Here is a 13368-nt window from a genome sequence, read left to right on the forward strand (position 1 = left end):
ATAAGAACTATTCTGGGGGGGCTCCTGGAGGGCTCAGTGGGTTAAGCCTCTGCCTTCAGCTCAGGTCATGATCTCAGGGTCCTGGGATGGAGTGAGTCCTGCATCGGGCTCTCTGCTTGGTGGGGAGCCTGCTTCCCCTTCTTTCTCTCTGCCTACTTGTGATCTCTCTCTCTGTCAAATAAATAAATAAAATCCTTAAAAAAAAAATAACTATTCTGGGGGGTGCCTGGGTGGCTCAGTGGGTTAAAGTCTCTGCCTTCGGCTCGGTCATGATCCCAGGGTCCTGGGATCGAGCCCCACATTGGGCTCTCTGCTCCACAGGGAGCCTGCTTCTTCCTCTCTCTCTCTCTGCCTGCCTCTCTGCCTACTTGTGGTCTCTGTCTGTCAAATAAATAAATAAAATGTTTAAAAAAAAGAACTATTCTGGAATAGTGTTTGGGTCACATGACACTAAGGAGGGATCAAGACCACACAGAAAGAGGCTATCTTGTTGTCATCTTGACGAAGCTGCATTGCTTCTGTTAAGTGAATGTTTGTAATATTGTAATACTAGTGACTTTTATTCCAGCCAAGAGTGTATGAATTACCTGAAACTGTAGCTGGTACACTTTATAATGTGACATGGACTCTATATTCCAGTCAAAGAATGCTCTAAGTCCTAAGGGTTGGGAATTTGAGAGACATGATAAAAATTCAAGGAATTTAAAGAAAAGATGCATAATAGTTTTCATTAATAGTTGTTCCTACAAATGTTGTTCCATATGGTTTCATCAAGTATATGGTGTTTTTTTTGTTTTTTCTTCTTCAGGTCATTGTTTTTCAGACATATACCAATCAAAGTTCTGTGCCTATTGAGGCAAGATATATTTTTCCTTTGAATGAGAAGGCAGCTGTGTGTGGCTTTGAAGCATTCATCAATGGGAAGCACATAGTAGGAGAGGTAAGGGGAGAAAATGCACTGTGACTGCTCTTTGGTTTAAGGTCAGTTTCCCATTTACCCAAATCTTCCTCACCTGAGTTCCCATAGCTATAAGGTTGAATAGAAGCCTTATCATAAAACAGAAATATTCTTCAAAGAACCAAGCATTTATACAGTTGGATTCCATTTAAACATCCCTTCCTGATAAACTAGTTTCTATCCCTACCTGTCCAGTGTTCATCAGTCAATGACTTGTAAATTCCTTGCCTAGCACTTTGAAACAGAGCAATTTCAATATCAAAAGTTTAAGAGAGGCACCATGGAAAATTGGTGAAGACTTTCTATAATTTTGCAAAAAACTGATCCTTTGCATCCTGTTGTAACAGTCAAATTGATGCGATGACTACTGTTGTTAACTTTTTAAGAAAAGTTGTACCAAAAGAAATAACAAGTGATACATTCTTTATTTATTCTAAGGATTAGCCTACAGTTGCAATAATAACACATTTTGTTAAATGTAAGGTAAACTTAACTATTTTTGTTCAACATAAAGTCCCAATCAAACTTTTTTTTTCACTATTGACTCTGAAATATGGTCCCAACAAATTAAAGAGATTTCTCTTTAGTTGGCCTTTTCTGTTTCAAATTCTTACTAGATGAGTACATTTTAATGTACTTTATATAAGTTTCCATTCACCTTAGGCTCTTAGCTTTCTGGGTTTTACCTAGGTTTTAATAAACATTGCTGCAGTTTTTCTTGTTAAAGTCTGAAATCATTATTCATACCATGACTGGTATAAAAATAATCTTTTCCAGGTTAAAGAGAAGGGAGCCGCCCACCGTGAATACCGAGAAGCCATCGCTCAGGGCCATGGGGCGTACTTGATGGATCAGGATGCACCCGTACGGCTTGATTTATCCCTTAGTCTAGCACACTTATCAGAAGGGAGAAAGAGTTGGAATACGACTTGAAACATGAAGTCCATAGTAGAAACTGGGATAATTTCTGCGATTTTAGGCCTAGAGTTTAACTTGCTGTTAGCAAGCAGAGGTCTATCTGGTCAGAACCATTCGACTTAGCTAAAGGTAGGAGGAAATGGTGTCGGTATTGCCAAACAAATAAGAAGACCTACTTTTGACCTTGGGAACTGAGTTTCCCAGAAGTGACAACAAAAAGAAAACATTTGGGGGTACATAATCTTCATCTTCTGATAAGAGAGTATAATATACAGTTGACCCTTGAGCAACACAGTTTTGAACTGCATAGATCCACTTGTAGGGGATTTTTTTGGTTAAATATACAATACAGCACTGTAAATGTATTTTGTCTTTCTTATGATTTTCTTTTCTCCTGTTTACTTCATTTTAAGATTTTAGTATATAACATCTAACATACAAAGTATGTGGTAATTGACTGTTTATGTTATCAGTAAGGCATCCAATCAATAGTAGGCTATTAATAGTTAAATTTTTAGGGAGTCAAAAGTTATAAGTGGATTTTTGGCTGCACAGGCATCAGCAACCTCATTCAAGGGTCCACTACATATACATTTGTCCTAGGACTAAGCTTATCTAGCAATTTATCCAGTTTTCACCAAGTTATATCCCGGGAAGAGTTTTCTACAGGGTCCTGAGGTAGGTCCAGATTCTTTTCTTTCTGATTAATTGCTTTCATAGGGATAAAATATGGAAAATTTGAAAGAAGGGACAGCTATCATGTCCACTAGATTTCTTTTCTTAAATATAAGATGCTTTAAATATGCCTTTGGCAGATACTAGATTGTGTGCTGTTTGTAATCGTTGTCTCCAGCATAGACATTTAGTTGTTTTTGAGGACAGGTCCACGTGCCTCAGATGCTACCTCTGAGGATGCCACATTGCCATAGCATTGTGAAAATTTAATGTTGGTGGAGGGGGGAGTTACTAAAGATTAATACAGAGTTAAAGGACAAATGATTGCTTTTTACATATAAGATAACCTTTTGCAAAATGGAAGTAAGCAAGGAAGAGGTCCTTGTTAAACAGTTAATAATGCTACTCCTGGCCAAAGTATATATTTAAAAGCCTGGGGTTTATTTCACAGTGTGAGGTTATTGTCATAAAAGAATTGGTTGGCATAGTTCCTCCTTGATGATATTTCCCTAAGAAAAAGATCCACAGGAAAACAGTCTTCACAAAGGGTATTACCTGTGGATAAAGTCTGGTCAGAACCATTGCTAACCAGCGCCTTTAGGTACCCCAGAATGTATTTTGCCATCCAGCTACTATAATGTCCTCACTCTAAAATATATTATATTAATAATGTAATTATATAATGTATTATAGATATTATATATTATTATATATGTGTTATATATTTAATATATAAGTATATATTCTCTACTTGCTAGACTTCTAATAGTTGGGAACATTTTATATATATATGCACACACACATACTCATATATATACATATAAAATAGTATTCTATACTTGGGAACATTATATGTTTGTGCATGTAAAACATAATGTATATTACTGTTATAATTTATAATATATATAATGTATATATGTTATATATATTATATATACGATGTTCCCAACTATCAGAAGACTAGCAAAGTGGCTTTAGACATCCAAGGGATTGAGGTGAAAATGATTTGTGTTTGAAAATTATGTAGGGACACCTAACATTTCAAACCTCATTATATCAGAAAGGAGGACAAAGTGTCTTGCACCAAATGGTGCTTCCCGCGCTCTTCACCTACATGAGTTCCCCCATATGCACCAAGATGCTAGCCCCCTGGGAGCCCATAGGGAAATCCCCACAGCTCCTGTGCCTCACCTCTCCTCGGAGGGGTTTGTTAACCCTTTGGAATTGAGTTTACTTGGCTGCCTTGCAACTCAGCTTTCTGCCAGGTCAAGCAAGTTACAGTGTTGTGAATTATCCAGCTTGTAACAGAAGTGACATCCTGCATCTATGTCCTACACAGAAATGGAACTGCAAATCCACACTATTATGTGGCAGTGTCTCAAATAAGACCCAGGCTATTATGCACTTTTTTTAAGGACAAGCACTGTGAACTGTTCAATAATTACCTCTTCATTGTTTATCCCTTCACAGGAATCCATTTCTTTATTGGATCTTCTTGCAAATGGATATCCTTGATGTCAAAAGTAATCATTTACTCCTGAAATCTAAATTAATCATTAGTATTATATGTTCCCAAACATAAAATAGTTTTCCAAACTAGAAACCAAATAGAAACCAAAAAGTTTCATGGCATTGCAGCCAACTGTATGGGAAGATATGCATGGGGTGTTAAGAGTTTCTCTGTGTAGGTATCAGAAAAAATAGATCTAGCCTCTCTTTTTTTCTGCCCTAGCCAGTCATGAGCTTATCCCTATATGTAGTGATTATAATGCCCCTTTAAAAGAAAGTGAAAGGAGCGCCTGGGTGGCTCGGTGGATTAAAGCCTCTGCCTTCGGCTCAGGTCATGATCCCACGGTCTTGGGATCGAGCCCCATGTCGGGCTCTCTGCTCAGTGGGGAGGCTGCTTCCCTTCCTCTCTCTCTGCCTGCCTCTCTGCCTACCTGTGATCTCTGTCCGTCAAATAAATATACAAAATCTTAAAAAAAAAAAAAAAAAGAAAAGAAAAGAAAGTGAAATACTTTTTCTAAAAGATAAAATGATGGGGGCACCTGGGTGGCTCAGTGGGTTGAAGCCTCTGCCTTTGGCTCAGGTCATGATCCCAGTGTCCTGGGATCGAGCCCCACATCGGGCTCTCTGCTCAGCGGGGAGCCTGCTTCCCCCTCTCTCTCTGCCTACTTGTGATCTCTGTCTGTCAAATAAATAAATAAAATCTTTTTTAAAAAAAGATAAAATGATGCACGAACTGCAGGGCAAAGGAATAAAGTGAGGACCAAGTTAGTGAAACTGTTCTAGCTCTACAGCCACTGGTGGAATTGCTGCTAGATGCTGTGGAGGTCAGAGAGGCTACAGCTTCTTCAAGAAGGGGCTATGTGGAGACTGTCTGTCCAACAGAGCCGTGCATGCAGGGCCTCTGGTGTAGAGAACAGAGGTGACACTCCCCAGTCAGGGCAAGGTCCTGTTCCCAAAGGGCCTCCTATCCTTCTACCCCCCTATAGATGTCATGCCATCCCCTGCGGACCTGCTCCAGGATTCTCCTTAAGCACTGCCCATGCCCATTCGTCTTGTAAGGTCTATGCTCATTTTCTGAGGAAGAGTCTGGTAGATTATAATTTAAGTGGCTCATGTAATAAGAGGGATTAACTGGCCTAGAATGGATGTACTTTTGAGGAGAAAAATGAGTCATGTGTTTCTATTTCAGGATGTTTTTACTGTTAGTGTTGGAAATCTACCCCCTAAGGCTAAGGTCCTTATCAAAGTTACCTACATCACGGAACTCAGCATCCAAGGCAACAGGGCTGTCTTCTTCATGCCTGCTGCTGTGGCACCCTGGCAACAGGACAAAGTTTTGAATGAAAACATTCAGGTTTGTATGCTTAGGAAGTTTTAAAGAAGTTTTTATTTGATGATTTATTGATAAGGAATTTAAAAACATCTAAAATAAGCTAATCTTTCCAGGGGTACCTGGGTGGCTCAGTTGGTTAATCATCTTACTCTTGATTTGGGCCCAGGTCCATGATCTCAGGGTTGTGAGATCAAGCCCTGAGTTGGGCTCCATGCTAGGTGGGAGCCTGCTTAAGATTCTCTCTTTCCCTCATTCCCTCCTCCCATGCTTCTCTCTCTCTCTCCCCCTCTCTAAAAAAAAAAAAAAAATAGTAATAATAATACATGAAAAAAGTCTAATCTTTCTGGCATGAAGTCAATTTAATGCCATTTATGCATTTAGATACATGTGATGTTTGTAAAATGAAAAGAATAAAGACACAGTTATGCTCAATAGGTGTAATATTTTTACTCCGTTCAGTCACTTAAAAAAATTTTGTGTCTGTACTACATGTTCATTGTGAGGAATTTAGATAAGCATAAAGAATACAAATAAACCAAAGAGGAAAATTTCAACAATCCTTAATTCCATTGCCAGAGATTGTAGAACAAGCTACTGGGTAACAGTTTGTTTCTACTTTGTGTGTATTTATATAAATTGTGTATGTGTGTGTGTGTGTGTATGCATATTGAGGTATGATGTATATGTGTGTGTGTATGTGTGTGTGTGTACACACAAATAGACATATGTATAGTTGAAAATCTCTGTTAAATTGGTGATAAATTATCCCTGATATCAGTTGCATTTTAGAAGTTACTGTGATTCCATGAGCAAATGTTCTATGTCTCAGTACTGGGAAGTGAGACCGGTTGTCTTGTTGCTGCTATAGATTATACTTGGTAACATTACCTTCAGTTTAACATTACCTTCAGTAGTCTTGGTAACATTACCTTCAGAGTTCTCATTGTGAAACTTAGTAGATATTTAGTTATACATATATATTTTTCTTTTAACAGGATACAGTAGAGAAGATTTATATAGAGAAAATAGGAACAAAACAAAGGTTAGTACCAAAAATATAAAACCTCTTAAGACATTCAATTGATATTAGTTTTATGGTTTCAAATATTACTTAAAATTCTATAAAATGACAACAAGTATTTGTTTAATATTTAAGATCATAGACTTTTTCTTCTTTTTTGGTAGCTTCTCTTTGACTATGTCCATTGAGATGCCATATGTGATTGAATCCATTTCTAGTGATACACATAAACTGAGACAAAAGGTTAGTAAATCTTTGTTTTGTTTTTTAGGAGCTTTTATTTTAGCATTAGTTTTATTTTATAAAGGCAATTCATTCAAGTGGTTTAAAAATTTTAAAAAATAATGCTAATAACAGGGGTGTCTGTCTCGTTCAGTCGGCGGAGTACACAACTCTTGACCTTGGGTTCAAGACCCACGTTAGGTGTAGAGATTACTTAAAAAATAAAATCTTAAAAAGAAGAAGAAAATAATGCTAACAACAGCTTCTCACAAGAAGCAGCAGCCTGGTTCTGCCCTGCATCTTCCAGACCAGCCTCCAGAGACAGTGAACCACTTTAAATATTTTACCTCCTTTCTGGTGCCCTCCAAAGTTGTAATTGCTCTTTTTTTTTTTTTTTAACTGCTTGTTCTTGATTCATCTGATTCAAAATTATTTTTTTATTTCCTGTTGTGGTACCTGAAAATTTCCTTCTCTTATCTCTCCATTAACCTCACTTACACATAGATTGAAACTCTTCAGAATACTATTGGTTGGTCACTGTTGAATGCTCTTAATAATTCAGATAATGTTTTTCCCCTGAGACCTTCCTCCCTTCTGTCTGTCCTCTCCCAATGCAGCTTGGTTACCACAGGACATCTGTTGTCCCAGGGCCTTTCTTTATGATTCTCCTTTGTAGGGCTTTTCCTCTTTATCCTCTTTCTTGTTTTTTTCCCCTCCATTTGGCAGAGCACAGCCTCTGTTAATTTCCTCAGCATGTGGGCAGCAATGTCTGCAGCTAGCCTTAATCCATGTGTGAATGCTGATCATTTGCTGAGATGTTTAATCCTGGGTTGAAAATCATCTTCCTCAGAATATTGAAAACATTATCTTATAGCTTCCAGTGTGACTTTTGAGAAGTTAAATGCTATTCTTATCTCCCATTCTTTGTATGTAGTCTGTTTTGTTTTGTTTTAAATTTTACAAGAGTTTCAGATCTTCTCTTTATCCCTGGTATTCTGAAATTTCATAGGAATGTGATAGTCATTCATTGTATGTAATGCATAGCCTTTAGTGCTGGGAAATTTTGTTACATTTTTTTTACAATAAATTGTTCATCTTTCCTTCACCTTTTGCATTGCCTTGAAGTCAGCTGTCCCCTGGATTGAGCCTCTTGTTTTCTTTCTTTTTCTCTCCTTTGACCTTTGTATTGTTTCCTTGTTCTACTTTCTGGCTAATATTCTCAATTTTAAATTCCATTCTACTGAAATTTGTGTTTAAAAAGTTCTCATTTTTAATTTGTAAGAACTCTTTTCTGTTCTATAAGTACCCCCCCTTTTTTTAAAGATTTTATTTATTTATTTGACAAAGATTACAAGTAGGCAGAGAAGCAGGCAGAGAGAGGAGGAAGCAGGCTCCCTGTTGAGCAGAGAGCCTGATGCGGGGCTCAATCCCAGGAACCTGGGATCATGACCTGAGCCGAAGGCAGGGGCTTTAACCCACTGAGCCACCCAGGTGCCCCAGTACTCCTTTTTTATAGCATCTTTTGTGTTTCATGGGTACATTATCTTCTCTTTCTTGTTTCTCTGAAAACACAATATATATATTTTTTCTCTTCCCTGGGTTGTATTTTTTTTTTTTTAAGTTCCTTTTTTCTTTTTCTGGCTTTTTCTTTTTTTGGTTTCCATATTTTGGGTTAGAGGCTTTTCCTCAAATGCCTGGGTGACCTCTCTGTGTTCAACTGTAACTGAGACACAAGAAAGCTAGTTAGGTGCTCTGAGGTGAGTGGAGCTAACTAGTGGACCAAAGACCCTGTACTAGAGGCCCTGGCAACTGGCTGGCTGTTGGGTGGTGAGTCTCGTGGTGGTGGTTTAGCCCTTCTGTGGTTATTCAGAACATCTCTAGCTTATTCATAAAGTATGACTAGGGAGAGTGACTGAGGGGCCCACACATTAGGATGCCAACTTTTACTTCATTCCCCAGTTTACTGACCTATATTCTTATGCTTTTTTTTTTATATTCTTATGCTTTTTTATGCCTAAAATTCCCCAATGTGGATGCTGTTTGCTTGAATTTTTCTAAGAAATGAATCTTCAGTTTTCTTTAATGAGAGAACAGAGTACTAGTTATTGGTGCTAACTGCTTCATTACTTTGGAAAGGGAGGGGGCCTGTATTAAGAACTTAGTTCATAGTCTACTTGCTAGTTACCACTGTTTTCTGCAGTACCACAAGGGTATGAGCCTTACCAGGTTGCTGTAGTCCCCCACCAGACCCAGGTAGTAGCTACCGCCACTCTAGCTGAGTCACTTACCATACCTCTATCAACTTTCCATTTTTTTTTTAAATTTTTGACATCTCTCAACTGCTATTGTCTTTGTTCCTATCCTCAATATCTTTACGGGTTTAAACCCTTTAATTGGTTCCTTTTTAAGGTAGAGAATTTTAGGATTTTGCTAAGAATAGAGGAAAACATATATATTTACTCTATCCTCAACAAGAAACCCTCTGCATCAGATAGCTTCTGCTGTGTAACATTCTCAAAACCTTATGGTTTAAAATAATAACATTTGTTATTTCTCACAGTTTTGTGAATTGGCTGGGCAGTTCTAATGGGCTGCCCTGGCTTGCCTGGGACAGGATAGTCTAGAATGGGCTTATTCTAATACCTGATGGGCGGCCTGGTGTCAGTTGGGGTGATGACCATGTCTCTCTTTATCCAGCAGGTTAGCTCAGGTTCATTCATATAGTTAGTGGAAAAGTTCTCAGTAGCAACAGAGGAAGGCAAGCCCCATTGCACCAAGGTTTTCCAAGCCTCTTGCATCACATGAAAGCAAGTCACATTGTCCAACTTTGGATTCAAGGGCAGAGAAATAGGTGTTACCTTCTGATAGGAAGAGATGCAAAGTCACATTACAAAGGAACAAGCACACAGGAATGGAAAGACTTTATGGCCATTTTATAATCTATCCCATTGCCTTCATTTTTTTAAAGCTCATCATCCACATTTTCAAAAGTTATTTTATATTTATGAAAATGTAATTTAAAAATAAGGCATAATTATAAGATTTCTGTTGAATTTTCTATTTTTACTATTCTGAGTTCTAGTGTACTACTATGTGCTATAATGCTATATCGATATAGTTCTACCTAAATACATAGATCTGTAATCTTTGGATCCAGGATTTGGACTGTCTCAGACTTCTCAATTTGACTGTGTTGATCAACCTTAGAATTTCAGGAGGGTAACTGTTATGATAATGATCAGGACTTCTAAAAATTTCATAATTTTGGAATTTATTACTACCTTGTTGATTCGTGATGGAGTTAAAAAAATTATGCAGGGATTTGCCACTTGACAGGTAACTGCAAATTGATCATATGTTATTATTCAAATATTTACTTTGTTGTCATTATTGTTTGTTTTGTAGCGCACAGACTGCAAAGCTGTAATTAGCACCATGGAAGGTAGCTCCTTAGACATTGATGGATTCTCTCTTCACGTTGGTTTGTCTGATGCATATCTCCCAAGAATGTGGGTTGAAAAACATCCAGAAAAAGAAAGCGAGGTATAGTCCTTCTTACTTAAAAATGGGAGACACTATTGAAAAAATATTTCAGAATAGATTATTTAAATTTGGAAATTACTGATAGTCTTGAAAAACTAGCATTACAAAATGTGCTCTCACCACCCCAAGATTTTACAACTGAAAATACTTATTGATATGTCCCCCAATAATGGGTCCATGATCAAAGGAGCGAGACTGATACAAAGTGAAGGTCAAGAAATGCTTTATTTCGCGCCAAGCATCGAGAATCAAACCAACTGGTTGGGGCCGTCTCTTACAAAGAGGCGACCCCTCCCAGCCTCACAGACTAACTTTTATAGAGCAAAGGCCATGTGGTTGAGCCTGGCAACACACAGGTGGCCAATGGGATTGCAACACACAGAGAAAACTGCACAGTCATGCTAGGTCACACACGGGTGGCCAATTGATTTTCAATTTACCCTAGTAGATATTTGAACTAGCCTATCACCTTGGTCAGAATTGGCACCCAAAAGGCGGGGCCCACTCTCCTTGGTAGCAAGGGAGACAGTACATGTGCCCCACTGATTGGATGTCTCCACCTGGCCTGACCCGCCCTTGTATCTGAGCTTTACTACCTGGGACTGGTTTCCTGGACTTGCTTTTAAGTAAGTTTCTCTGGGAGGGGCAGGGTCAATCTAAGTTTACTGCATAAACAACAAAATGGCTCCCTCTGGCTAAGTAGGCCCTTACACTTATAAAATCAGCCTTGACAAACTCCTAAGGTTTCAACCAAATCCCTCATGTGGTATGTTTCTCTATGACTGTAGTTTTTACTTTAATACCCACCAAAACCAAAATATGCCTTCAGACATTTTCCAGGGACCCAGCAGGAGACACTTTAATCTACAACCCTGAAGATTCTGAAAGTGCCCTATTCTCAGTTCTAGAACCCTCCTAGCTGCAGTCCATGAGTAGTCCCATAGGACCTGGTGGATGCTCATTTCTGCACTTCAGGAGATCAGAAAGGGCCATATGTTCTGCTTCAGCTCCTCCAGCGATGATCAGGGACCAGTCAACCAACCCAGAGACCTCATGGGAGACATCCACCTGCACCTTCAGAGGCAGGTCTGCAGATCTCAGTTGTGGCTGTGAAACCTGAAACAGTTCCGGGACTTTGCAGCTCCTCTCAATTGTAGTCCAGGGTCAGTCTTGCCCTCCCAGGGACTCATCCAGCAAGTAGGGAGGAGCCTTCCCAGGGACCTAGTGGAAGCTGTACCCATTCACACACCTGGTAATAGGTCTGCTGACTGAGGAGCTGTGGACTGTAAAGTGACCTCTTGTCCCAGGCTACTCTGCCGAACAAGGTACTGAGCTATCTCAGCCATCCAGGGACCAGACATGATCCACACCTGACTCCCTGGTAACAACAATGTCAACTGCAGACCACATCATATACCGAGCAACAGCCTTGAAATTGACTCCAGTCCTGCATAACTGTAGTGTCAGAGGTAATCCCATCAGCCAGGGAGGCTGCCAAACTATTCTGTAAAAACAGAGGTTTTTGCTTCTTGAGATGCACAGAAAACAATGCAAGGTTTATGTGGATCATGAAGAATTAGGCGAACATGACACCACCAAAGAAAACTAATAAAACTCCTATAACGGATCCTAAAGAAATGGAGAGCTATGATTTGTGTGACAACAAATTAAAAAATAGTCATCTTAAGGAAACTCAATATAATACAAGAGGACACAGATAAACAACTAAATGAAATCAGGAGAAAAACACGTAAACAAAATGAGAAGCTTAATAAATAAATACAAACCATAAAACAATGAAACAAGGTCTGGAGCTAAAGAATACAATGACAGACTGAAAAATTCAAGACAGAGTTTCTTGACTTGATCAACTGACAGAGCAATTGACTTGATCATGCAGAAGAATCAATGAACTTGAAGACCAATCATTTGAAATTAGAGGAATGAAAAGAAAAAGAATGAAAAAGAGTGAAGAAAGCCTACATGAATTATGGAGCACCATTAAGCAAATGAGCATTTGTATCACAGGCATCCCAGGAAAGGAGAGAAAAGGATTATTTAAGGATTACTTAAAGAAATAATAGCTAAAATCTTCCAAAATCTTGAGAGAGAGATGTACATCCAGGTCCAGGCAGTTCAAAGGATCAGTTGAAAGATTACTCTAAAACACATTATAATCAAAACATTAGGGTGCTTGGGTGGCTCAGTGGGTTAAAGCCTCTGCCTTCAGCTTGGGTCGTGATCCCAGGGCTCTCTGCTCAGTGGGGAACCTGCTTCCCCCCTCTCTCTGCTTGCCTTTCTGCCTACTTGTGATCTCTATCAAATAAATAAATAAAATATTTTAAAAAATTAAAAATCAAGGACAAGGAGAGAATTTTGAAAGCAGCAGGAGAATGACTCATCACATATAAGGGAACACCCTCACACGGCTAACTGCAGATTTTTCTGCAGAAACCATGAGGTCAGGAAGGAGTGGGATGATCTATTCAAAGTGCTGAAAAGAAAAACTGCCAGCCAAGAATACTATTCTTTTGGGTTCCTGGACCAATTCCAAGGGGAGTTGGGGGGTTTCCCCACACACCACCACAGAAGTTCAGGATGTTACCGTACTTCTGACCAACTAGCTATAAATCAGATTCCCACAAGCCTTTCCTCAGTTTTGATTAACTTGCTAGAGCAGCTCACAGAACTCAGAGAAACATTTTACTTACTAGATTACTAGCATATTACAAAAGCATGTAGCTCAGGCATAACCAGGTGGAAGAGATGCATAGGACAAAGTCTGAGGAAAGGGTGCAGAGCTTCCATTCCCTCCTCAGGCACATCATTCTTCCACATCTCCATGTGTTCACCAGTGTGGAAGCTCTCTAAAAACTCATGATTTGCGGTTTTTATGATGACTCCATTACACAGGCATGATTGATTAAAATCGTTGGTCATTGTCAATTGATTCAGTCTCCAGCCTCACTCCCCTTCCAGAAGTCTGGGGGTAGAACTGAAAGTTCTGGTCATATGGTTGATTTTCCTGGCAACCGGCCCCCCATCTTAGGTGGGGTCTAAAACTTGCCTCATTAACATGAGGTGTCTCTTGTTAGAGATACCTTTATCACTCTGATCACTTAGGAAATTCCAAGGGTTTGGGGAGATGTGAGGCAGGAACAGTGGACAAAGACCAAATATATATGAGTT

The 13368-nt window shown here is 39.0% G+C and overlaps 1 protein-coding gene across 7 annotated transcripts in view; it reads left to right on the forward strand.

Annotated features, from left to right (window-relative positions):
• PARP4 (poly(ADP-ribose) polymerase family member 4) overlaps nucleotides 1-13368 on the forward strand; it is a 133465-nt gene that overhangs the window by 59775 nt on the left and 60322 nt on the right. For 6 of the 7 annotated variants that reach the window (XM_032838200.1, XM_032838205.1, XM_032838202.1 and 3 more), the window contains 6 exons: nucleotides 809-940; nucleotides 1736-1822; nucleotides 5250-5414; nucleotides 6389-6435; nucleotides 6579-6657; nucleotides 10042-10179. In XM_032838200.1, the coding sequence (XP_032694091.1) occupies nucleotides 809-940; nucleotides 1736-1822; nucleotides 5250-5414; nucleotides 6389-6435; nucleotides 6579-6657; nucleotides 10042-10179 (648 nt within the window). The remainder of the gene's footprint in view (nucleotides 1-808; nucleotides 941-1735; nucleotides 1823-5249; nucleotides 5415-6388; nucleotides 6436-6578; nucleotides 6658-10041; nucleotides 10180-13368) is intronic. The other variant, XM_032838204.1, reaches the window with a different exon arrangement.

This window comes from Lontra canadensis, unplaced genomic scaffold (assembly GCF_010015895.1).
Source record: "Lontra canadensis isolate GAN:19392208 unplaced genomic scaffold, GSC_riverotter_1.0 scaffold103, whole genome shotgun sequence".
NCBI lineage: Eukaryota > Metazoa > Chordata > Mammalia > Carnivora > Mustelidae > Lontra > Lontra canadensis.